Below are 25634 nucleotides of genomic sequence, written 5' to 3' on the forward strand. Positions count from 1 at the left end.
GGGTTCACAATCTGCATGGAGCCCCGGCCAGGGTTTATCCCTCACGCTCTGTCGCCTGCTTTGCCACCCTCGCGCTGCATCGCACCACTGTCTTCGCTTCGCTTTGGGAATTTTGTTCTTGTCCTTGTCATTTGCCTTATTCCTTCTCTCCTTTTCTTTCCTTTAAGTCTCCCGGCTCTGAGCTGCTCCATACACCAACTCCTCCACCTTTGCCTTTCCCACGCCAAGCCCTGTCTCCAGAAGTGCAGGCAATCACGGCCGAGTGGATTTCCCTAACCGTGGGAGAGTCCCCTGGCAGCACTCCTGTCCTAACCCCCCCTCTTCCTGAAGGCTGCCTCTGTCCCATCGACTATCTCACGCCCTCTGCTGCAGCCAGCCCCTCCCCCTCTGTGAGCCTTCACCATTCTACGCTCTCAGGTTCCTCCACGCCACGGTCCATTACATCCCCGCTGCCATCTCACCTGTCCTGGCCCCAGGCCTCCGCTCACAGGTTCAGTCACGCCGCTCCGCAAAGTGAAGAAAAGTTTGTTGGTTCTTCTCCCTCCACCCCAAGCTGCTGTCGTTCCCCTGGCTCGGCCGTGGGGAGCCCAGACAGCTTCCTCCCAGAGCTCAGTGACCTCGCCAGCAACCAAAGCCGGGCCCAAAAGAACAGAGAAGGCGGCAGGAACAGTGAGAGGGAGGGTGGGAAGGAGCCGGGCCACGGCTCTAGTCCCGCGCCTGAAATCCCGGTGGAAGGTTGCTTGAAACCATCAGACCTAGTCATGAGCATACGCCCAGAAAACAGACCCATTGCTTCCTTTGGGGGAAGCCAGTTGTGTCAGGAGCTAATCACTACCGGACAGGGAAAAAATGCTGAGAAAAGAGGCACAAGGAAAAGGGAACTGAGAGAGATTCGAAGCGGAGCAAAACAGGTACTTCTGCATGCATGTGCAATTCTGAAACCTGCGTTTACTTGTGTGTTGGGATCCGTACTCCTCAGCGGCCGCACAGAGCCAGCGGCTGTTGGGCTGTAGCACTACAGGCTCCAGAGTGCTGTGGGCGAAATGGCCTAGAAGTCGATTCAGCAGTGATGTAGCAAGAGTTAGTGGAGAAGAGGCACGACAGTAGGAATTGCCTGGCCAAATATTCCAAAGCCTCGTCTAGTTTGCTGTCCTGTCCCAAGCAGTGGCCGTTACTTGATGTGTCAGAAGAAGGCATATCGCAGCCCCCATGCAGCTCACCTCCCTACGCAATACCAATGGACTGCGGGGAATTCCTACCTCCCCCTCGCTAGCGATCAGTTTGTGCCCTGAAGCACAAAGCTCATCCTAGCTCGGGTGAGCATTGATGCTGTTCTCTTTCAGAAAAATTACAGCTGGAGAAGCTGACAGAACCTGAGGTTCCATGAACCTCTCGCGGGCTCTGTGGATTTGCACAGTTAGTTAAAGTGCAGGAGTCACTTTTTCTTGTAACACAATCAGTGGGCCTGATTCTCATTTACCCTACAGGTCCCTGTATGTCACTACTCCCCCCACTCCTTCGTAAGGCCCCTTGACACTGCCAGAGTGGGCTAAAGAGACCTTAGTGTGAGTAAGAATCAAAGCCAGTTGTGTTTTCTCCCACGAGTGAGTCAGTTATATAAATAGATCTGTGTACCACTAGCTGAAGAGCTAGCTATGCTCTGGGTGAAGGATAGAGGAATCTTGGGGGAGCTCTCAGCTGACATGAAGTGGCACAGTTGACTTCAACACAACTGCCCCCCACTCTGGCACACAGGACATGTTTTGCTTTGCTAAATCTCGACTGGTTTATGGTCCCTTGGAGACCAGAGCCAGCTGGAGTCAGTTACAGCAGCTGCACCCCTTGGCTGCTCTTGCTTATACTCAGGCTGTGGTTTGAGCAGCTTCAGAATTAGAGGACTGGAACTGGCTCCTTGACTGGCCCATTTCCTGTATCAAGATGATCTTGATGCAGCATAAAATCTTGGCCAGAATTAAACAAGGGAGGGAAAAATGCCTTCTGAGATTGTGTTCCATGCTGCAAAATTATATATTTGAATATGGAATTGACCAGGATCTTAACCAAAATTGCATCTAAGCTTTAAAAAAGGATGTCGTTTATCATCTTTATGTATTTCCAGCCACCATTACATACGCTTAACATTCTGCACGGTTTAAAATGCCGTCCAGTTGTAAGCAAAGAAGGATAACCTAGAAAGATGCATTGTCTCTTGCATGGAGTTAAGTTTGCAATGTGTGCACCAAATTTAACTGTCTAGTTAGAGGAGGCTCTTATCACAAGAGATTATAGGAATGATTCTGATAGAAACCATGCATTTAGCTGACCATCTTTTCTTTCCTTTAAAAGACTGCAGACACTTCATTCTCTTCATCTGCTCCTCTCTCTTCCTCTGCATTTTCTTCCTCTGCTGTCACAGTACAACCACCACCTAGACTTACATGCAGGGTCAGAATGCCACAGGTAACCATTGTCGCTGATAATTATTCTATGGCTTGGAGATCTTTCCATGCTCTTGTCATTGGTTTGTCATGTAATTGCTTATCCCTACATTGATTCCACAGGTGAAGTACATCTGCTGACTTTAATATCGTGAGCATATTAATGGTTCGTTTTCAGTTAGTTCCAGACATGGCGGAAGTGATGGCGTAAGAAGGCTGGGTGAAATCCGCAGGGGTTGTAAGTCAGTGTAGCTTTATTGAAATCATGGAACTAAGCTGACTTAGACTAGTTGAGGATCTGGCCCTAAAGTCCTCCAAAGTGTTCACTTAGGACTTATTTGGTACTGTCTGATCTTGAGTGCCTGGAGCTACAGTTAACTTCAGTTGGAGCTAGGGTGACCAGAGAGCAAGTGTGTAAAACTGGGAAAGAAGGGTGGGTGGTAATAGGTGCCCATATAAAAAAAAAAAAAGCCCTGAATAGTGGGACTGTCCCTATAAAATCGGGACATTGGGTCACCCTCTTTTGAGTCCCTCTTTGGACTGTGTGCAGTCATTGGTGGGATCTGTAGCCTATTAGGAAGAGGGATGTAATGTATCAAGAAAATGGTTTTGCAGAGGTTGTTTTTTATTTGCTTCCAAAAGCTACTAGCCACCTTTTTCTGGAACAGGCCAGTAAAGATGGGCTCAGGCCGCAGTGTTCACGTCTGGAGTCTGAACACCCAAAGTTTGGGGCCTGTTGTGACCTGGAGTTTTGGCTCAGTGCGTTGGGAAGGGAGAGGACCCTTGTAAACTTCAGATCAGGATTCAGATGTCGAGTGGCCCCAGGTTAGGGACATGGGTTTTGTACGTGTTTGCATTTGGCTCACATCTGTAGGACAATGGATGGCTAATTCTGTGATCATTGGCCTGATTGCTTTGTGTTGAGGGGAGACTGTTTCTGGCATTCCTGCTAATGTCCAGTCTGATGTTTTAGCTGTATCTGTGGGACCTACTACACCCAAATACCTACAAACACTGTCAAAGGAGCCAATGTTACTGCTGTTGTAACATAAACAGCTGAGCAGCTGATACCCCCCACCCCTCTACACCCCTGAAAGGAGTACGAGGTAGTTTAGTTTGTTTTCACATCACTTCCAGCTAAATTCCACTGGGTGGCAATATATGAAGGAGAAAGCACACACTTTGCAAAGGTCAGTGTGGGGTACTGGTTGTTGGGAAACAATCTTGTTTTCACCAGTGAACTGGGCAAATTTGATCTGGAATTTGTGGATGGAGGATGAATCTGGAAACCTGTTGCCATTTTTAGTCATTTCCCTGACCAGCAGCTGCTCTCCGAGAGTGACGTATGTATGGAGTTAAGGCTGCAGTTTGCCCTTCACTCACCTCTATCCCTATTTCCCTTGGGGACAAGGGCTTTGAACGTGTGTGTGTGTGTGTGTGTGTGTGATATGTAACCACAAAATGATAATTCTAAAGATGCACTTTCAGACTAAACTTATGGTTTTGTGCCCTGCTCATAAGACGAGTTTGATGTCCTTTTCAGGGGGTTACCAAGCCAACATTTTTATTATTCCATATGCCATGACAACTGCAGCATTGTCAGGATTAAGTTAAAATTCTGCATTAAGTTATTGGGTGCTTCAAGCTGCCCCCTGAGTTTGTGTGCAGTTATTTAGGGAACAGTTAGCACATGTGTTTATGCAGACAGACATCCTATTATCGGAATGGCTTGTGGGGACACTGTTTGCATAAGCAGAATTGTAGACAAACCAACTCATAGGCCATTTTCAAAATCTGGCCTCCCGGTTTTTTTTAACTGAATGCTAAAAGCACTTAAGTCTTGTCCACATGGTGAAAGTGGCTGGCATTACTACACTGGTGTAATTAGAAAAGTGACATAAGCAAAACCGAAAAAAGGCCACTCTTGTTCTGAATAAGAGTGTCCACAAGTGGGAGTTGTACCAGGATAGTAATGATGGTTTATTTCCTCATATAGACAAGCTCTTAGTAGAAATTAAACTGAACTACAGAATTCAGATCCAGGTTGGACCTCAGTTTCAACACCACTCGTCCTCAGTGTTTGTGGGTGTTTTGCAATTTGGAGTTCCAGCTGAGCTCATTCTAGAGCGGGACTTTTAACTGTGAAATTCAGAGTCAGATTTTGTTCCAGGTGTCAGACCCTCTCACATGTGGGGCTGTTTGGAGAGGGGTTATGGGTCACTCTTATCTCTACTACTAACGCAATAAACTAAAATGGGACAAATTCTGTATAGACGTACAGTCCCAAGTAATTGGACAAATAGGGCTGCATAGATAACCAGACTGATTTTCTTATGGGTGAATATCAGACCAAGCTCAGTGCAGAAGCAGTGATGCTCTATCATCAGGGGGAGGAAGAAAGAAAAAGCTTGGTGTAGGTAAAAGGGATGTGTGGAAATGAATCACAGGCAACTTCATCAAGAAAATAAGGAGCTGGTTTTAGATTTGGTTTAGCAGGCTAGGGCACTGGGCTTTGTCTCAGGAGAGCGGGTTCTGCCCTGGCTCTGCCACTGACCTGTTGTGTGACCTTGGGCAAATCACTGCCCTTCTTTGTGCCTTAGTTTCCCCGTGTATCCTTCATCTGGCTTGTCTGTTTAGATTGTAAACTCTTTGGGGCAGGGACTCACTATGAGTTTGTTCAGTGCCTAGTACAATGGGGCCATGATCTTGGCTGGAGCCTCTAGATGCTACCATAACACAGATCACAAATAGCAGTAATGATACTAGGAGATGCTAAGACAATCACAGGGGCACTCTCCAGTTACAGAGACCTGAGCTTCAGGCCCATGTGCATTGGGGAGGCCTTCATAAAGCCTAATCTGATTGGACACATTTCATAGGGGGTTTTCCTTTCAATGAAAACTTTTTTGATGACAGGAGGGTGGTGGTAAGGGGAGTTGGCACGTTCCCTTGGATTGGATTCCCTTGAATCCAACCCAAGCCTCCCAGCGTGCCCAGAGGGCATGGAAACTGGGAAAGGAAACTGAGTATGAACGGAAAGTGAAATTGATTTGGGACAAAATTGTCATTGGCCAAGGCGAATGATGTGAAAACATAAGCTGAAAGCATAATACAAGTTCTGTTTTAAAAATAATTTGCTGTAAAAACAAGCAAAAGGGTTTTAAATAAATCTATGTATCTGGACCAGCCAGATTCTTCTTTGCATTTCATGACATCTTGTGAGACTGATTCTTATTTACATCAAGGCCCCTTTACATCACTCTGAGAGTGTAGGACGTTAGAGTAAGAGTGAATCATGCCCTGTGTAGTCATTTCCACCAGTGCAATGTGGGTGTCAAACCCTAACCAAACTGTATGGTGATGGTTTTCACCACATTGCATTGATGTAAATGACGGCACAATGTGCCGTGTGGTGGACATCTGGCATGTGGCCATGTAGAGCCCGTACTCTTCAAAAGAATTCAGCTGTGTTTCGTTTGTTGCCTAACACTATGTCCACACTAGGATTTTTCCCTACCATGTCTCACTTCTGCTGTCACCAGTTGAGCCCTACCAGTGAGGCAACAGTGGGACCACCGTTGTAGACAGGTTTCCTTCTAGCCCCCTGCGTTGCTAGGCATTGAACAGTCTGAGCCTGCTCAGAGCAGAGCTGCATGATGCTGTAGTTAACATGCCAGCTGCTGCCAGTGCCCTGGTAGCATGGGAACATTTTGGAAAATAATTCTCCCATGGCCCCAGTCCTAGGGTCCGAACCAAAGCTCACAGAAGTCCTTCTGTGATGTCACAGAGCTTTAGATGAGACCCTGAGTCAGCTGTGTGCGGCTTTTCAGGGTCCTTTGTGAGAATTTCTTGGTCTGCTTTCTCCTGGGGGCCATACTTCATAGGTTTTATTTTCTTTACTTCATCCGCTAAGTCGGGGAGTCCCCCTCTTCATTCATAACAGTCCAGTCGCATGGAGATGTATCACTGCTGATGTGCTCCTTTTTGTGAAAGGATCCCAGTTGCCTGTCCATTTCTCTTCAACACTGCATTTCCTCCTGCCTGTACAGGGTGGAGTGATACAAGGAAAATGGCCGCGGAAAGGCATCTTGCCATCTTCTGATTAGGAAGCAAAAATTTAGGATTAAACAAGTACATTGAAACCAGCTGACTTCAGTGGGAACAGAGATAGGCCAATGTTGGCACTTTGGAAAATCCCGCTCAAGATCTTTTTTTCCTAACAGAAAAACCTAACTCAGTGGTTGCCTGGACTATTAAATTGTGCAGATTTATTCTGGTGTTATTACAAAGCTGTGCCATTATTCATATATAGTCTTCAAACTGTCTGTGACGTGGGGAACAAAGCAGGCTACATTAATGTGTGTAGAACTTAACTTTATGTTAAGCACATGCTCAAGTTTATCTCTGTTCAGCAAAGCACCTTAGTGCTGTTGAAGTCAATGGGAAATAAGCGTGTGCTTAGGCACTTTGCTAAGATGAGGATTTAGCACTGAGCATTATTGTAAATCTGCCTCTTTGATGGGTTTTATATGGTATCTTACTTTTGGAGCTTTATGTTTAAATTAAACACCAATGGAAGTGGATTCATTTCTCCAGGGGGCCCCTCTATTTTTACAGCTTTAAATTAACACACCCTATGATCAGACAGCTCAGCCTGCCCTCTGAGTTTGTATGCCTGGTTATGTAGAGAGCAATTAGTACATTTCTATGTGCCAATGACAGCCCTGCTACCCACGTGGACATGTTCTGTTTAAACACCGGGCCCCCACCCAATATATTGGTATTTTTGGTCTACAAAATCTTCCTTTTAAAAAATGTCAAAAACAAAACCCCGCTGGCAGGGTCATTTGTTAGACAGCAAAGTGATCGTATATATGTTGCTCTATTCCCCCCACCCGAAAGTAGAGATGAAAAGATCTGGTGCCTACAGTGCAAGAAGGATGTTGGTAAATTGGAGAGGGTTCAGAGAAGAGCCATGAGAATGATTAAAGGATTAGAAAACATGCCTTGTAACAATAGACTCAGGGAGCTCAATGTAGTTAGCTTAACAAACAGGAGGTTAAGGGGTGACTTGATTACAGTCCATAAGTATCTACACGGGGAACAAATATTTAATAATGGGCTCTTCAGCGTAGCAGAGAAAAGTATAACACCATCCAATGGCTGGAAGTTGAAGCTAGACAAATTCAGACTGGAAATAAGGCGTCAACTTGTAACAGTGAGAATAATTAACCATTGGATGAATTTACCAAGGCTCAGGGTGGATTTTCCATCACTGACCATTTTTAAATCAAGATAGAATCATTTTCTAAAAGATCTGCTCTGGGAATTATTTTGGCAACGTTAAATTACACTGTGGCCTGTGCTATGCAGGAGGTCCAGACTGGATGATCCCAATGGTTTCTTCTGGTCTTGGAATCTCTGAATCTTAGGTCACCCTGCTCTCTTTCCTCTTGCACTGCCACCTTGCCCTATCGTGTCCAGGCTTGTGCCTGTCTATTTTTCACATTCCAGAGGACTGGATTTTCCATTCCTACCATTGGGAGATTATTCCACAGGCCAGTGGTTTTTCCCTGCTGTTCAGCCCACATTTCCCTTTACTCATTCTCATCACATTATTCCCAACTGCACCCCCTTGGGCCACCCTATGCAAATCCTGAGTTAGGGCCAGATCATCAGTGCCCAAGTCTTATTGAGATCAATGAAAGATGCGCACTAATTTCACATGGGAGGTGTACCAGGCCTTTGGTAGGGAGGGGATGAATGTGCAGATTCCCAGTAACATTCGCTGAACTGGCATGGGGGGAGGAGAGAGAGGTGTTTGTAGCTCTGTGGGTTTTGGAGGCTCCAGGGGCTGGATCTGTGGGAGTATTGGGGACAGGGTAAAGTGGCCACAGTTGTATGGGGCATGGTCCATTTGCAAGCTAAGCCATGGAAATACCAGTGTTGAGCCTGCCAGCAAAAAGATATTACTGCCAATTACACACCTTCATCACCTGATGCAATTAGCATGCTGCTCCTGCTCCGTGTCACCACTATAAACCCACATAATTTCATGTTCAGTCTCATGGTGACTCTTTATCATTCTGTTAACCAACTTAGCTCAAGTTATATATGCATTAGGGATCAAAGACAGCCATCGCAGCTCCCATGAAAATCAGCTTTTCCCTCCTGAGTTAGCTGGGATTTCATTGCCTTTGATGAACTGTATCTAAGTTCCTTTGCAAAATATTAATCCTGAATTTGTAATCATCCTATTAGCCTTTCCGGACTGACGGTGGCCATCCAGGAATGACTTCCCAAAGTCCTGTCATGATTTCAGACTCCCCAGTAAATGCCATGAACTCTAATTCCAGTTTGGTAAGCCCATCCCAGTTCCTTTGTATTTTCTCTCTACTGAAACATACAGAGTCATAAAATCAGGTTCTGAGCAAAACGATCCAGGCGTGGCTGTTGAGAGACAGAGAGCCAGGCTGACAGAGGTGTCTGGCTGCACTGCAGTGGGGCAGGCAAGCTAGGCAGAGACTTTAGGAGAAGGAACTTAGGAGAGGGTACTGGAGTCTATGATATAGCAATGGGGGAACCCCCACAAGATTGGAGCTCATGTTCATAGACACTTCCAGGGAGCCCCACCATGAATGAGGTTAGCCCCACCATGCTGCTCTAAACTATCTGTGTCACTTGAATGTCCAAACTTGGGCAGGAAATCCCCTGCCACCAGACTTTTCCATTACACCCTTAATTTCCTACCTCTGCTCTGTGTGGAAATGCCATGGAAAGACAGCCTATCTTCTGAGCTCTGCACACACCCAGACCTTGTAGGACCCAGCAGTGCAGAGGGTGAACAGAAACAAATGAATAATATAGGAAAGAGTGAAATTGACACTCCAGAAAGGGATTTGGGTCCAGCATTTTGCTGAAAGCTCACAGCTGAGGCAACATTTCCTATCCTAAGCATATCGTCTGTGCTGCAGACTAGAATAATAACCTTCCAGAGGACAAGTGCTGCACTCACTGCTATCAGAGAGGCATAAAAAATGCAAAATTGCAATGCAAATGCAAATATTTGTGATGGGATTTTTGTTAATGTTCTATCCAGTTGCTTGTAATTTGCGAATCTCCAAACAAGCTACTTTTTCTTGAAAGTAACCTCGGGCATGAGAATGGCTCTCCAATGGGGAAGTGGGGAAGGACCCATGCTGAGGAAGAGATGCACTTAGCTGGCAATGTGCAGAATGGCCCTAAAGTTTGGGCGTGTTTGGATCTGGGGCTTGGGATCAGGTCACCTCTGTTCGGAAGCACTGCTGCCTTCCTAGAATTCAGATCCTTGCTAGTGTCACTCAGCATAGCAAGTGGAGTGACTTCAGCTGAGCTGCATGGATTTACGCCAGCTGAGCATCTGGCCCACTCTTCTTTGGGAAGCAGCTGAGCTTTGGTTTTTCTTGATCCCAGATGTCACCAAGGGCTTTTTTAGAGAGAATGGCAATATGTCTTTTCAGCAGGGTCTTTGGCCTTCAGGTCTGACGCCTGTGCTTCTGTCCGTGTTTTTTTCCCCTACAGGAAAGCAATGCAACAGAGTTTACCATCCATGTCTCGTCTTTTCATCTCACCCTCTAGATGCCTGTGCTAACCCTTTAATTTCTTTGTCATTGTGTTACCCTCCACAGCACACGTGCTGCTGCAATGCAGTTGCATTAATGTATTCTCCAATGTCCCTGTTTTAAAAATCCCCTGATCTGACTCAAATGGTGGTGGGTGGTTTTGTGTTTTGTTTTTGTTTTCTGTGCATCATTTTTAATTTTAATTCTGACCGATGTAACTTCTGCTAAAATGTCTCCCTTATAATTTGCTTGGTGATCACACAGCCTTCTCACCATTCACTGAGAGCAGGACCAGATCTCACAGAGTCTGAAAAGAGCTATGTGGTAAGGCGCTGTTTCAATCAGATGCACAGTTGTAGCCTCTCTTATGGCAGACAGTAACATCTTCATAGAATTTAAAGTTACCAGCTACTTTCTTAGTCACAACAAATCTAGATATCATTGTATTTGTAACAGAGAAATAGAATTTAGCACCTAGAAAAACTACCAGAACCAACATGATATACCAACATGGAGTTGGTATAATTGCACTTTCTGTACTGGATTAGAGTTAAACGAGTAGTGCATGACTGGAGTGTGCGTTCTTGTATTCCAACTGTAGCCACTGTAATGGTGCCGCTGCTAACTAATTGCAACCTCTTATGCTATTGTGTGTGTGTGTGTGTGTGTGTGTGTGTGTGTGTGTGTGTGTGTTTTAAAACAAATCTTCAAACTAAATACCAAATTCTTCTGTATTGCCTGTTTTCCCATGCTTACACCTGGATTCCTTCTGCACTCCGCTACCTGGATATTTACCTGGATCTACAACTTTCTTGTTTGCCTGGACCTATGTGCTGCATCTGGAATGTCCCATCTCTTCCTGTCTATTTTTCCCTTTTCCCCCATTCCTTGTTGACTGTCCTGTGGGTGTTTCGTGGATGTCAATGCTGCCTACCTCGCAGGAAGCAGTTTGCAATGAAATCATAAACATTGCAGAAAAGTCTGTTCATTACTGCAGTACTATTTCGCACCCTCTTGACTCTCGCCACAAGGTGGCCTCTAATGACAATAAACCATCTCTAATCATTTCTCAGCAACCTCAAGCACATCAGCAAGGAGCCAGCCCTCACAGGAGTCAAACACCAGGAGACATGTAAGTCGCTTTGGTTGCCATCTCTACTAGGGACCTGGTTCAGCAGCTATCATGTGCTGCTAAGTCTCACAAAATGTGGTGTTGTCCTTAAAGCTCCAGTCCCTGGAGGCATGTGATTATGCAAGAGTGTCAGCTTTCATTAAAAAATTAATTAAGGAAGTTTCTAGCTTACATCACTGAAGCAAAAAGCCTGAAAATGGGACCCCTGTGTTTGTACAGTACCTGGCACAATGTGCTGCTGGTACATGATGGGGGGGGGGCCCTGATTCAAGACTTTTGAATGCGTGGGGTTGACATTACTACATCGTCTCTTTCTGCAGCTTGAATTCTTGTTTCATATAAATGGATGGAGGAGGAAACTGTGTTTATGGTCAGAGAACCTAATTCTTCACTGCCTTGTAGAGTTATTTTCACATGTGAAGAAGTGGAAGCATGATCATCCTGATTGAGCAATGCTTTGCACAGGGGTAAAAACCACCCAAGGAGCAAAGCTGTGGAGAACTGGGCCCATCACGTCAATGCCTGGGGACAGAAAGAAGTGCTTGAGGAAGCTTGTAGAGTAATACAGTCCTTCAAAGCAGAGTGGAAATTAGCACACAGTAAACGTTCAATATCTCACATATACATAGGATCTGAATCAGGTTCCCAGTTGCTGCTCCAGAGATCTCACAATTCAGAGTCCCACTCCTGCATATACTTCCAAAAGGGTATAGCACTCAGCCCAGCAGGGAGGGATTGCAAGATCATCCCCTGAGATAGACAGTGCACAGACAAAGATGGGCAAGGGCAAGAGAAGTATGACACAAAGCAAATGCTCAGTGGGACATGGTTAACCGGAGTGGACAGTTCGGTGCTGAATGCATAGAACATATGTTCTGGTGAGGTTACTTGCGCAGAGGGGCAAGGGATCTCCTTGAGCTCTAAAGTTCAAACGCAGCCCAGGTTGGTGCCTGTCATCTCGCTGGTCTGAAATGATTTGGTGGGTTCACAGCACCTCTTAAGTGGCTGGTTGTTCATAGCACAATATAGCCTGTCTGACATAGAATCATAGAAGATAAGGGTTGGAAGGGACCTCAGCAAGTCACCTAGTCTGTCCCCCTGCTCAAAGCAGGACCAACCTCAGCTAAATCATCCCAGCCAGGACTTTATGAGGCTGGGCCTTAAAAACCTCTAAAGATGGAGATTCCACCACCTCCCTAGGTAATCCATTCCAGTGCTTCACCACCCTCCTAGTGAAAAACTTTTTCCTAATATCCAACCTAGACCTCCCCCACTGCAACTTGAGGCCATTGCTCCTACTTCTGTCATCTACTACCATTGAGAACAGTCTAGCTCCATCCTCCCTGAATCCCTCCCTTCAGGTAGTTAAAGGCTGTTATCAAATCCCCCCTCATTCTTCTCTTCTAGCCTAGTTCCCTCAGCCTCTCTTCATAAGTCATGTGCTTCAGTCCCTAATCATTTTGTTGCCCTCCGCTGGGCTCTCTTCAATTTGTCCACATCCTTTCTGTAGTGGCGGGCCCAAAACTGGACACAATACTCCAGGTATGGCCTCACCAGTTCTGAATAGAGGGGAATAATCGCTTCTCTTGATCTGCTGGCAATGCTCCTACTAATGCAGCCCAATATGCCATTTGTCTTCTTGGCAATAAGGGCACACTGTTGACTCATATCCAGCTTCTTATCCACTATAACCCCCAGGTCCTTTTCTGCAGAAAAGGTCGGTCCCCAGTCTGTAGCCGTGCATGGGATTCTTCCATCCTAAGTGCAGGACTCTGCACTTGTCCTTGTTGAACCTCATCAGATTTCTTTTGGCCCAATCCTCCAGTTTATTTAGGTCCTTCTGTATCCTATCCCTACCTTCCAAGGTATCTGCCACTCCCCCCATCTTAGTGTAATCTGCAAACTTGCTGAGGGTGCAATCCACCCCATCTTCCAGATCATTAATGAAGATGTTGAACAAAATTGGCCCCAGCACCAACCCTTGGGGCACGCTGCTTGTTACCGGCTGTCAGCTAGATATCGAGCCGTTGATCACTACCCACTGAGCCCAATGATCTACCCAGCTTTCTATCCATCTTATAGTCCATTCATTCAATCCATACTTCTTTTATCTTGCTGATAAGAATACTGTGGAAGACTATATCAAAAGCTTTGCTAAAGTCAAGGTATATCACGTCCACCACTTTCACCATATCCACAGAGCCGGTCACCTCTTCATAGAAGGCAATCAGGTTGGTCAGACATGACTTGCTCTTGAATCCATGCTGACTGTTCCTGATCACCTTCCTCGCCTCCGAGTGCCTCAAAATGGATTCCCTGAGGACCTGCTCCATGATTTTTCTGGGGATTGAGGTAAGGCTGACCGGTCTGTAGTTCCCCGGATCCTCTTTCCTCCCTTTCTTAAAGATGGGCACTATATTTGCTTTTTTCCAGTCATCAGGGACCTCCCCCAGTTGCCACGAGCTTTCAAAGATAATAGCCAATGGCTCTGAAATCACATCAGCCAACTCCCTCAGCACCCTTGGGTGCATTGCATCTGGCCCCATGGACTTGTGTATGTCCAATCCTTCTAAATAGTCTTGGACCTGTTCCTTCAGCACTGCAGGATGTTCACCTCCTTCCCATTCTGTGCCACCCAGTACAGTAGTCTGGGAGCTTACTTTGTCTGTGAAGACAGAGGCAAAAAAAGCATTGAGTGCTTCAGGTTTTTCCATATCATCTGTCACTAGGTTGCCTCCCCCATTCTTTCCCTGACCACCTTCTTGTTGATAAAATACCTGTAGAAACCCATCTTGTTATCCTTCACATCCCTTGCTAGCTACAACTCCAATTGTGCTTTGGCCTTTCTGATTTCACTCCTGCATGCTAGTCGTTTGACCAAGCTTCCACTTCTTGTAAGCTTCTTTTTTGTGTTTAAGTTCACCAAAGACTTCTTTGTTAATCCAAGCTGGTCACCTACCATATTTGCTATTCTTTCCGCACATCGGGATGGTTTGTCCCTGCGCCCTCAATAAGGTTTCTTTAAAATACAGCCAGCTCTCTTGGACTCCTTTCCCCCTCATATTAGCCTCCCAGGGATCCTGCCCATCAGCTTCCTGAGGGAGTCAGAGTCTGTTTTTCTGAAGCCCAGGGTCTGTATTCTGCTGTTCTGCTTTCTTCCTTTTGTCAGGATTCTGAACTCGACCATCTCATGGTCACTGCTGCCCAGGTTACCACCCACGTCTACTTCCCCTACCAAATCTTCCCTGTTTGTGAGCAGTTGGTCAAGAGGAGCACGGCCCCTTGTAGGTTCCTCCAGCACTTGCACCAAGAAGTTGTCCTCAACACTCTCCAAAAACCTCCTGGATTGTCTATGCACTACTGTATTGCTCCCCCAGAAGATGTCAGGGTGATTGAAGTCCCCCATGTTCTGTGAACTGGAAACTTTCCCTAGTTGACTGAAGAAAACCTCATTCTCTTGGTCTGGTGGTCTATAACAAATGCCCAACATGACATCAGCCTTGTTACTCTCGCCTCTAAACTTAACCCAGAGACTCTGAACAGGCTTTTCTCCAGTTTTATACTGGAGCTCAGAGCAATCATAGTGCTCTCTTACATACAGTGCAACTCCTCCACTTTTTTCCCTTGCCTGTCCTTCCTGAACAGTTTATACTCATCCATGACAGTGCTCCAGTTGTGTGAGTTACCCCACCAAGTCTCCATTATTCCAATCATATCATAGTTCCTTGACTGTGCCAGGACTTTCAATTCCTCCTGCTTGTTTCCCAGGCTACTTGCATTCGTGTACAGGCATCTAAGATAACTAGCCCATTGCCCTACTTTCTCAGTACGAATCAGGAGGCCTCCCCTATTTTACCCTCATCCTTGCACTTCCTCCTCGTGTCCCATTTCCCCACTTACCTCCGGGCTTAGGTCCTCGTCCCCCAGTGAACCTAGTTTAAAGCCCTCCTCACTAGATTAGTCAGCCTGCCTACGAAGATGCTCTTAATCATAGAATCATAGAGTTCGAAGGGACCTCAGGAGGTCATCTAGTCCAACCCCCTGTTCAAAGCAGGACTAACCTCAGCTAAATAATCCTAGTGAGGGTTTTGTCAAGCCGCAGCTTAAAAACCTCTAAGGATGGAGACTCCACCACCTCCCTAGGTAATCCATTCCAGTGCTTCACTACCCTCCTAGTGAAAAACTTTTTCCTAATGTCCAACCTAGACCTCCCCCGCTGCAACTTGAGAACGTTGCTCCTTGTTCTGTCGTCTGCCACTACTGAGAACAGCCTAGCTCCATCCTCCCTGGAACCCCCTTTCAGATAGTTAAAGGCTGCTATCAAATCCCTCCTCATTCTTCTGTTCTGCAGACTAAACAAGCCTAGTTCCCTCAGCCTCTCCTCATAAATCTTGTGCTCCAACCCGCTAATCATTTTTGTTGCCCTCCGCTGGACTCTCTCCAACTTCTCCACATCCTTTTTGTAGTGGGGGGCCCAAAACTGGACACAATACTCCAAATGCAGCCTCACCAATGCCGAATAGAGGGGAATAATCACTTCCCGTGATCTGCTGGCAATGCTCCTACTAATGCAGCCCAATATCCAATTAGCCTTCTTGGCAACCAGGGCACACTGCTGGCTCATATCCAGCTTTTTATCCACTGTTACCCCCAGGTCCTTTTCTGCAGAACTGCTGCCTAGCTCGTCGGTCACCAGTCTGTAGTTGTGCATGGCATTCTTCCATCCTAAGTGCAGGACTCTGCACTTGTCCTTGTTGAACCTCATCAGATTTCTTTTGGCCCAATCCTCCAGTTTGTTTAGGTCCTTCTGTATCCTATCCCTATCTTCCAGGGTATCTTCCACTCCCCCTAGCTCTGTGTCATCTGCAAACTTGCTGAGGGTGCAATCTACCCCATCTTCCAGATCATTAATGAAAATGTTGAACAAAACCGGCCCCAGGACCGACCCCTGGGACACTCCACTTGTGACCGGTTGCCAGCTAGACATGGAGCCATTGATCACTACTCGTTGAGCCGTATGCTTTAGCCAGTTCTCGATCCATTTTATAGTCCATTCATCCACCCCATACTTCTTTAACTTGCTGATAAGAATACTGTGAGGGACCGTATCAAAAGCTTTGCTAAAGTCAAGGTATATCATGTCCACCGCTTTCCCCACATCCACAGAGCCAGTCACCTCTTCATAGAAAGCAATCAGGTTGGTCAGGCATGACTTTCCCTTGGTGAATCCATGTTGACTGTTCCTGATCACCTTCCTCTCTTCCAAGTGCCTTAAAATGGATTTTTTGAGGACCTGCTCCATGATTTTTCCAGGGATTGAGGTAAGGCTGACCGGTCTGTAGTTCCCCGGATCCTCTTTCCTCCCTTTCTTAAAGATGGGCACTATATTTGTTTTTTTCCAGTCATCAGGGACCTCCCCCAGTTGCCACGAGCTTTCAAAGATAATAGCCAATGGCTCTGAAATCACATCAGCCAACTCCCTCAGCACCCTTGGGTGCATTGCATCTGGCCCCATGGACTTGTGTATGTCCAATCCTTCTAAATAGTCTTGGACCTGTTCCTTCAGCACTGCAGGATGTTCACCTCCTTCCCATTCTGTGCCACCCAGTACAGTAGTCTGGGAGCTTACCTTGTCTGTGAAGACGGAGGCAAAAAAGGCATTGAGTACCTCAGCTTTCTCCACATCCTCTGTCACTAGGTTGCCTCCCCCATTCTGTAAGGGGCCCACACTTTCCCTAATCTTCCTCTTATTGGTAACATACCTGTAGAAACCTTTCTTGTTCCCCTTCACGTCCCTTTCTAGCTGCAACTCTAATTGTGCTTTGGCCTTCCTGATTTCATTCCTGCATGTTCGAGCAGTGTTTTTATAATCCTCCCTAGTCGTCTGACCAAGCTTCCACTTTTTGTAAGCTTCTTTTTGTGTTTAAGTTCTCCAAAGACTTCTTTGTTAAGCCAAGCTGGACGCCTACCATATTTGCTATTCTTTCTGCACATCGGGATGGTTTGTTCCTGTGCCCTCAATAAGGTTTTTTAAAATACAGCCAGTTCTCTTGGATTCCTTTCCCCCTCATATTAGCCTCCCTGAGGGAGTCAAAGTCCGCTTTTCTGAAGTCCCTGTTTGTTAGGTGGATCCCAGCTCTTCCTAGCAATTCTTCTTCCTGGAACGATATGCTATGGTCGAAGAATCCAAAGCCCTCTCTCCAACACCCCCTGCGTAACCAGGCATTTACTTAAGCAATGCGACAGTCCCTACCTGGGGGATTTGGGGGACATCAGCAGGCCCTTTATTGGCAGTGTCCACAGAGAGACCAAGGACCAATCGGGCTTAACAACTAATGCTGAAATTGCTAAAGCTGCCCAGTGTGCTTAGAGAGACAACTTCCATTAATGTCAATGGGAACTGTGTGTCCAAATCCCCCAGGTGGCTTTGAATCTCTCATCCTAAATTACTCTGATCCCTTGATAGATACTTGGGGAGAAGTCCATTGATAGGGCAGCATTAAAGGAATTTGTGCTTCCTATCACTCTGTTCTCTGGAACCTGACGACTAGAGTCACCAGGGCTGGGCGTTTGGCACTTTTCACCACAAGGAGAGATGGGACCAAGCCACAAGACTGGAACTGGAGCTGAACTTCACCCAAAACTCTAGGGGGCTGCTCAGAGTGGGAACCATGGGTCAGCCTCATCTCCAAACGTTCAGGCTCCATCCTGGCTGCGATGGAGTTGCATGTGTGTATCTCAAGGGAAAATTTGGTCTCTGATTCCATAGAATCATAGAAGATGAGGGTTGGAAGGGCGGTCATCTAGTCCCTTCTCCTGCTCAAAGCAGGACCAACCTCAACTCAATCATCCCAGCCAGGGCTTTGTCCAGCCGCACCTTAAAAACCTCTAAAAATGGAGATTCCACCACCTCCCTAGGTAACCCATTCCAGTGCTTCGCCACCCTCCTAGTGAAAAGGGTTTTCCTAATATCCAACCTAGACCTCCCCCACTGCAACTTGAGACCATTGCTTCATGTTCTGTCGTCTCCTACCACTGAGAACAGCCTAGCTCCATCCTCCCAGGAACCCCCTTTCAGGTAGTTAAAAGATGCTATCAAATCCCCCCTCATTCTTCTCTTTTGCACACTAAACAAGCCTAGTTCCCTCAGCCTCTCTTCATAAGTCTTGTGCTTCAGCCCCCTAATCATTTTCGTCGCCCTCTCCAATTTGTCCACATCCTTCCTGTAGTGGGGGACCCAAAACTGGACACAATACTCCAGATGTGGCCTCACCAATGTCGAATAGAGGGGAATAATCACTTCCCTCTGTCTGCTGGCAATGCTCCTACTAACATAGCCCAATATGCCATTAGCTTTCTTGGCAACAAGGGCACATTATTGACTCATATGCAGCATCTTGTCCACTGTAACCCCCAGGTCCTTTTCTGCAGAACTGCTGCTTAGCCAGTCAGTCCCCAGTCCATAGCAGTGTCTGGGATTCTTCCGCCCTAAGTGCACTTGTCCTTGTTGAACCTCATTAGATTTTTTTTTTTGGCCCAGTTCTCCAGTTTATCTAGGTCCCTCTGTATCCTATCCCTGCCCTCCAGCGTATCTACCACTCCCCCTAGCTTAGTGTCATCCACGAACTTGCTGAGGGTGCAACCTACCCCATCCTCCAGACCATTAATGATTTCTCCTGTCCATACTCCTCTCCTTCAATCAGTGTACAAAGTGAACCTTTCTTAAAGGTATTTCAGCCAGGTGGTAGCGCACTCAGTGTGTGCTAGAACATGCCTAGATGTCTGGGCAGGGGAACAGGAACTCCCATTCTGCCCACAAGTGGAGGCACCCAGCCTTTCGAGGAGGCATGGGATGGGTGGAGGCTGGCTGCACCAGCAGGACTCATAGACTCTAAAGTCAGAAGGGATCAATATGATAATCTAATCTGACCTCCTGCACAATGCAGGAGCAAGGATGCAAGGGCACAACAAGGTGGAAGTTGTGGCTTCCTAATCTCAGTTCCTTCTCTGGGATGCTCCTTGCAGTGCAGCTGTACCATTGCTACTTGCTGTGGACTGTGTTCGCAAGATAATACCAGCCCTGTTTTAGCGGCACAGGTTGTTTACAATTGGTTTTGGATTCATAATGGGACGTACAACGGGCCCATGTTAGCTTTTTTAAATGCAGTGTGTATCAGATGAGTGATGTCAGCAGCGTTCACTGAACAACCTGCAACAACAACATCTCTCCCCCTCTCTCGGCTTTTAGACTTAGCTACCAAGCCCTCTACAGCTATATTCCCCAGAACGAGGACGAGCTGGAGCTAAGAGACGGAGACATTGTCGATGTCATGGAGAAATGCGACGATGGCTGGTTTGTGGGTGAGTGCATCTTCGGTTTATTCAGATTATGAGTCGAGGTAGTCAAAAAATGGAGACCAAATTGTGCAAAATTTCAAATATTGGAAATTGCTTCAAAATGGAACAATATTTTGAGAGTTTTCCCAAAATTTTTCATGAAATCGTTTTTTTAACACTTTTCTTTTTCTCTCTCTTCCTATCCTATCTCTGCTGAGAACAATACAGCAATGCTAGCCAGGTGGCAGGATTTTCCCACCAACTTTTTCGTTTTCTGTTTTTCTACTCTGTAACTTTTCAAAACTTTCTCAGTTTTGGAAAGGTGGCAGAATTTGAGTTTTTCTTTGGCCAATCTGGAACTTTTCCAAAGTTGCGGACACTTTGACATGTTACAGAAAGTGATGAAAGGAAAACGGGGGGAGGGGACAGTGAAAAAAGGAAATATGGAGGGGGAAATCCCAGACATGTTTTTTTCTATTGCATTCAGTGGCCAAATTAAACCAAACAGTAAATTAATTAATTAAATAAAATAGGGGGAGGAGTGATCAAAATAAAATTAATAATAAATAAAATAAAAGCCCAACGATCCAGAAAATCAAATTTGCAAAATTCTAAATTTCTATTTTAAAAAACCAAACAGAACATTTTAAGTTTCACAAAAGGGTGAAAGAAGAAAAGCAGCCATCTCTAATGATTGTAGCAAAAACAACGAGAGTCCTCTAGCACCTTAGACTAACAAATTTCCACGGGCATAAGCTTCATGCATCTGGGTTGCAGCCCATGAAAGCTTATGCCCACAGAAATTTGTTAGTCTTTAAGGTGCTACAGGAGTCTCGTTGTTTTTGCTGTATACAGACTAACACAGCTACCCCTCTGGAACTTTTCTAATGATTTTGAAGCAGCGATATAGCGCTGCAGGGTTGCACTGCACTTTATACACACTTCCCTGCCCCAGGGAGCTTGCTTTGAACCAGCCAAGTCACAGGGAAAGAGCTGGGGAGGAAGGATGCATTAATGAGGAGGAATTGCTGGGAGAAGTGGATTTTAAAGAAGGATATGAAGGGAAGGGAGGAGTTTGGCAGATGAGCAGGGGAGTAGGCCGGTGATTATGACACTCATTTAAGCAGAAAAAAGGTATACAACAAACCATTGCCCATTTCAAAAAGTGACAGCAGCTGGCACTTCTGGTAGCAGCCTCAGCAGAGACACCAAGAGCCAAATGGGTCACAGAGACTAAGGGTGTGCATGCTTCAATCTGGAGCGTGATTCCCAGTGTGAGGAGACGTGCCTGCATAAGTTCTCATTGATAGAAATAGAGTGCAGCCGCAGCCGAGTGGGGTGGGCCGGGAGAGCCGCCCGAGTACTTTCCTAGCGCCCTTGATGGACACACACTCAGGGCAGCTGCTTGCGCTGCCACAGCTGCACGCTGTTTTTAGCACGCTAGCTCAACAAGAGCTAGTCATGGTTATGTCTCCTCGAGCTGGGAATCACACCCTCAGCGCCAAGCGTAGACATACCCTGAGATCTCCTCTGTCTCCCAGCAGGGCTTCCCTCCAGAGCAGGGCTGTGGTACACTATGAAACTTGTGCGCCTGCAGCCCAGGTCAGATTTTCCAAAGAGCTAACTACACTGGCTGCAAGCAATGCACTTGGGAGCTGCTGGGAGCTCAGCTCTTTGGACGTCAGGCCCCATCTGTGGGAAGCCTGGCCCGATTATGTTCTGAGGACACAGGCCCAGATTGTACTCTCCATCGCACCTATCTGATCACTCCATTGATTGCAGTTGATTTAAACAGATGTAGCAAAGATCACAGTCTGGCCCCTAGCCTACAGGCCTGGCAATCCAGCCGCTTTCACCAGCACGAACAATTGCCGTATTACATTTTTAAAAACACATTAGGGTGGTTAGTAACAAAAGTATTTCAGTTAATTCTGTTCAGTAATAACAGAATTTTTGACCAGGGCCTGCCTGGGTTGCCAAGAGCAGTGATTTGTTCCCAGCCTGGCATATAAACAAAGCGGGCAGCTTTTTCCCTTGCCAAACCCAGTGACCTTCCCCAGGGTCTCCATCTTATTCACTGCCCTTCTTGTTTCCTTTCCCACAGGTACATCTCGGAGAACAAGACAATTTGGCACTTTCCCGGGCAACTACGTGAAATTGCTGTACCTATAAAAGACCTCTGAAATGAGACAGTTTCTGAATGTAGTAAACAAGCGATGAGAAGTGTATTGGGGATGTGTGTAGATGGCACAGTACTGGGTTGAATGTGCAGTCCTGGGCCTGGATGACTCTGGGCTTGCTGTTGTTTGCTGAAGGAAAGAGACAAAGTTTCTAGTTTACAATGCTGCCTTTGTGTTGTTGGTCCCTCCTCCCCAAGAGTTCTCACGACAAAGCTTAGTTTTCATGGCTTTTGTTGAGTACTTACCTCTAAAACAGAGCTGGGGGAAGCAGCAGAATGGAGTGTGTGATGGGTTTTGCTTGTGTGTGAGAAAAAGCAAGGAGATAACTGTAGTGCACTGGGGCAACGTGCCGCCCTGCGGCTGCTCCCTTTCTATAACTGGGTGGAGGAGCCTTCTCTGAGATTACACCCATCTGAAAGGTAACTTCACTCGGATTCTCACTTACACTCTCAACTTTCTTTGTGATGTGCACCTTAACGTATGTGGCAGGCAGAGAGCAGGTGTATGTGGTGAGACTGGGGAGTCCTTTATCAAATGGGGGACTTTGAAATGGCAGGCAAATTTAGAGGAATCAGCCAAAAAAAACCTAACTTTGGTAATATTCTGCTTCATAATATCCATCTCTGCAGGGTTTTCTTTGTGTGTGTGTGTGTGTGTGTGTGTGTATGGGTGGGCATATTGTGTGCATAGAAACGAACAGGTTCACATTTTCCATGAGAAATCAACCCAGCTTTTACAAAAATGGAACAAAAACAATGGAAAATGTAGGGGGTGCAGATCCTGTTTGCAAATCCCATGGCCATTTCCCCCCTAAATGTTGCGCTGAACAACTGCACGCATTTTGAAGTGTACTCTTTGCAATGAAGACTTTATTTTTTCCTGGGATTCTAGCTTAGAGAATTGGATAGATGCTAGCAAAATATTACTGACCGTGCCTTTTTTTTGGTGGTGGTGGTTCTTGATTAAATACATGCATTTTGGCTGCCTCCTTATGAAATTAGCAAGGCAAACCAATTTGTAAAGCCGCATTTATACATCTATTACCAGCTGAATAGATTTATACGTCTTTGAAAAAACACGGCTTGCCCACATACTTGCCTGTAAGTCCGAAATGAATGCTTTTTTTTATAGAAATTCTATTTAAAAAAGAAAAATGCATAGATAAAACCAGTTGCATCAGATTGCTTCCTACATTTCCAGTACAAATAGCAAAAGTTTAGATTGCTATTTTGGCATAAGCCGTATTTAATAATAGAAAATGCCTATTTTTATGCGGATGCTTTTATACAAATTGATTAACAGTAACTAACTGTATCAACTAACTGTTAGCATGACTTGCAATACGTTTTGATAAATTAGCCATGCTCCTGGGTTTAAAAACACTTATCTTTCGCTGAGATCAGCAGAAGAGAAGAATCAAAGTGCTTCAGAAGTATGACTGTAAATATGTATATTTAACTTTGTACAGACAATGTACTTACCTTGTATAGAAAAAAATAATTTAAACAAATTGAATGAAAGGAGGAAAACAAGGCAGTTATGAAAGATTTTTTTCATTTTTATTTAAGTGAAGGAATTCTATGTAAGTTCACATGAATAGTTACAGCACAAAATATCCATTCTAAACCAGTTACAAATACAACACAAAGCACCATTGTATTTTTGTGCAGGGATGGGGGATAACATTTATCCTTATCTTATTTATGGGTTTTGATTTTCTGCTTTTGATTTGCATTCTTGTTATCTGCAGCAATATTTAGACCTATTGCTAGGATTGGATTACACCAAATTCATCTAGCCAAAAAAGTAACATGATGATATTGACTGTATATAACCAACTCATTTAAAGGTTTATTTTTGTTGTTGTTGCCATTTTTAGTTATACACAAACACATACATACACAAACAGCAATTTATTTTTGTGTTGATTTTGGTTTCTTTTTGCAGTGGATGATGATTTGACAATTAATAAATGGCAGTACTGAATTACTACTTTGTTCCTGGTACCAGTTATTTAATAACGTTTATTCGATGGTGGTGTATGGCCACTGACGGTCAGTGGGATTTTGGCCTTTTGAAAATGGGATTTAGACTCTTAAATCAGGCGTTGCAATGCTCAGCACCACAATGCTGAAATGCCTTTAAATATCTGGGCCTAAGTGCTAGGCCAAATTAGGGCCTCTGCACAGGTGTAGACCGTTGTGCTCATACAAAGCCCCACGCTCTGAGGATATGTCTACAACACCCACGGCAGCAAGCCTCCCAGCCCAGTTCAACCAGCGTGGGCTAGCAGGGTAGACTGCATTCTGAAATGGTGGCTCGGGTTGAATCTTGGGCTCTGAAGTCCACCTCCAAGCTCTACACTTCAGAGCCTGAGCTGCAACTTTCACACTGCTGGCTACAGACTAGCGGTTTGGAAGCAGAGAGGAGAGGCTGCGGGCGGGGCTGGGAGAAGAGGCGGGACCAGGGGGGGGTCCTCGGGCAGCGGAGGGAAAAGGCAGGGCAGGAGTTCTGGTTTTCAGCAATTAGACAGTTGGCAACCCTATAAAAGCCCATGGATGTCAGCTTTAAGACTCCATGGCCCAGGCCCTTAGCGGCTAGCCAGCAGCCTTGTTTTCTTTCCCAACATTTGCACAGCCTTCCTTACAGGGCAGTTCAGGGATGAGGCAGTTAATTACAAAGCTCATGTCGAGTAGCTGCATAGTAGGTGCCCTATATATGCCAGCACTTGGTGTCAGCATTAGTCTGTAAAATGTTGGGAAAGCACTTCCCACATAAATTACTTCCATGGATCCTCTTTCTGTGACACACACACCTATGCATCTTAAGTCTTACCAGAGGCCAGTGGCTTCCATAGGCATTGCACCTCTTTGGTCCTGTGTATGCTGGAAGGAAGCCCATCAGCATATTACAACCCCATGAAACTCTCTGGGCTCGGAAATGTGTCCATAGCACATCCAGAGCATCACCATGCCTCTCCTTCCATGCATGCTCAACTGCATACACTGCAATTAAAGACCTGCGATTGGCCTGTGCCAGCTGACTCAGGATAAGGGGCTGGGGCTACGGGACTGTTTAACTGCAGTGTAGACATTTGGGCTCAGGTTGGAGCCCAGGCTCTAGGACCTGTGAGGTGGGAGGGTCCTAGAGCTCAGGCTTCAGCAATTAACTAGCTCCTTAGCCCAAGCCCCCTGGGTCTGAGTCAGCTGGGGTGGCTAATTGCCGTGTAGGCATCCCTCTAGGCAAGGACTCCGTGCCATAACTCATTTAGTGACGCAGTGCATTGCAGGTCTTAGGTACAACTGGTAGGGCCCAGGCGGTTACATCTCTCTAAGGGACTGGGGCCGCTTTAGAGGTAACCAAGGCCTGCTTCCTCATATTTTATTTTAGAAATAAATGACCTGCTGGAGCATCAGGCTTCCCTTGCAAAAGCAATCACTAGCCTTCGGGGCTGCAGGATGCTGAAGCTCTTAGCACATCAGCCCCAGGGAGCGTCGCCCCCCTTGCCAGTGTGTAATACAAATAATGTGGCGACTTAGTGGCTTCATCTCCCAAGTCCCAGGCATGAGAACTGCTCTACTCACGTGCTTGGTCCTCAGCGGTGTAGTGTCTCAGCACCACACAGTCTTTAATGGAGCTGATCATCACAGTCGCCTACCCCGGTGAGGCAGGTGTGAACTAAGTGAGTTGCCCAAGGACACAGGAAGTCTGCGGCAGAGCCAGAAAGTGGCCCTAGATCTCCTGAGTCCCACGCCAGTCCCCCATCTGCCTACTCAATGACTTGATCACAGAAAATTTGGATGGACATCAAAGGGAATTTGTCAGCGTTGTTCTTTTTCATTGCCAGGAGATGTTTAATGATGCACTGGAACAAAAAACTGCTGCTATGTGAGAAGGAGTGGATTAATGGCTTGGATACATGCACGCCTCTGGAGAAAAACAACCC

At 46.0% G+C, this 25634-nt stretch overlaps 1 protein-coding gene across 50 annotated transcripts in view; it reads left to right on the forward strand.

Annotated features, from left to right (window-relative positions):
• Nucleotides 1–23677, forward strand: part of SORBS1 (sorbin and SH3 domain containing 1) — a 225097-nt gene extending 201420 nt beyond the window's left edge. For 29 of the 50 annotated variants that reach the window (XM_067538183.1, XM_067538355.1, XM_067538176.1 and 26 more), the window contains 7 exons: nt 168–911; nt 2347–2460; nt 8700–8798; nt 10304–10363; nt 10981–11171; nt 19420–19532; nt 21613–23677. In XM_067538183.1, coding sequence (XP_067394284.1) covers nt 168–911; nt 2347–2460; nt 8700–8798; nt 10304–10363; nt 10981–11171; nt 19420–19532; nt 21613–21680 — 1389 coding nt within the window. In that variant the 3' untranslated portion in view covers nt 21681–23677. The remainder of the gene's footprint in view (nt 1–167; nt 912–2346; nt 2461–8699; nt 8799–10303; nt 10364–10980; nt 11172–19419; nt 19533–21612) is intronic. The other 21 variants (XM_067538392.1, XM_067538421.1, XM_067538463.1 and 18 more) reach the window with 13 other exon arrangements.
• Nucleotides 23678–25634: the final 1957 nt, after the last annotated feature.

Source organism: Emydura macquarii, unplaced genomic scaffold, assembly GCF_026122565.2.
Source record: "Emydura macquarii macquarii isolate MOO-44397 ecotype Brisbane River unplaced genomic scaffold, CSIRO-AGI_Emac_v2 contig_67, whole genome shotgun sequence".
Classification (NCBI taxonomy): Eukaryota; Metazoa; Chordata; order Testudines; family Chelidae; genus Emydura; species Emydura macquarii.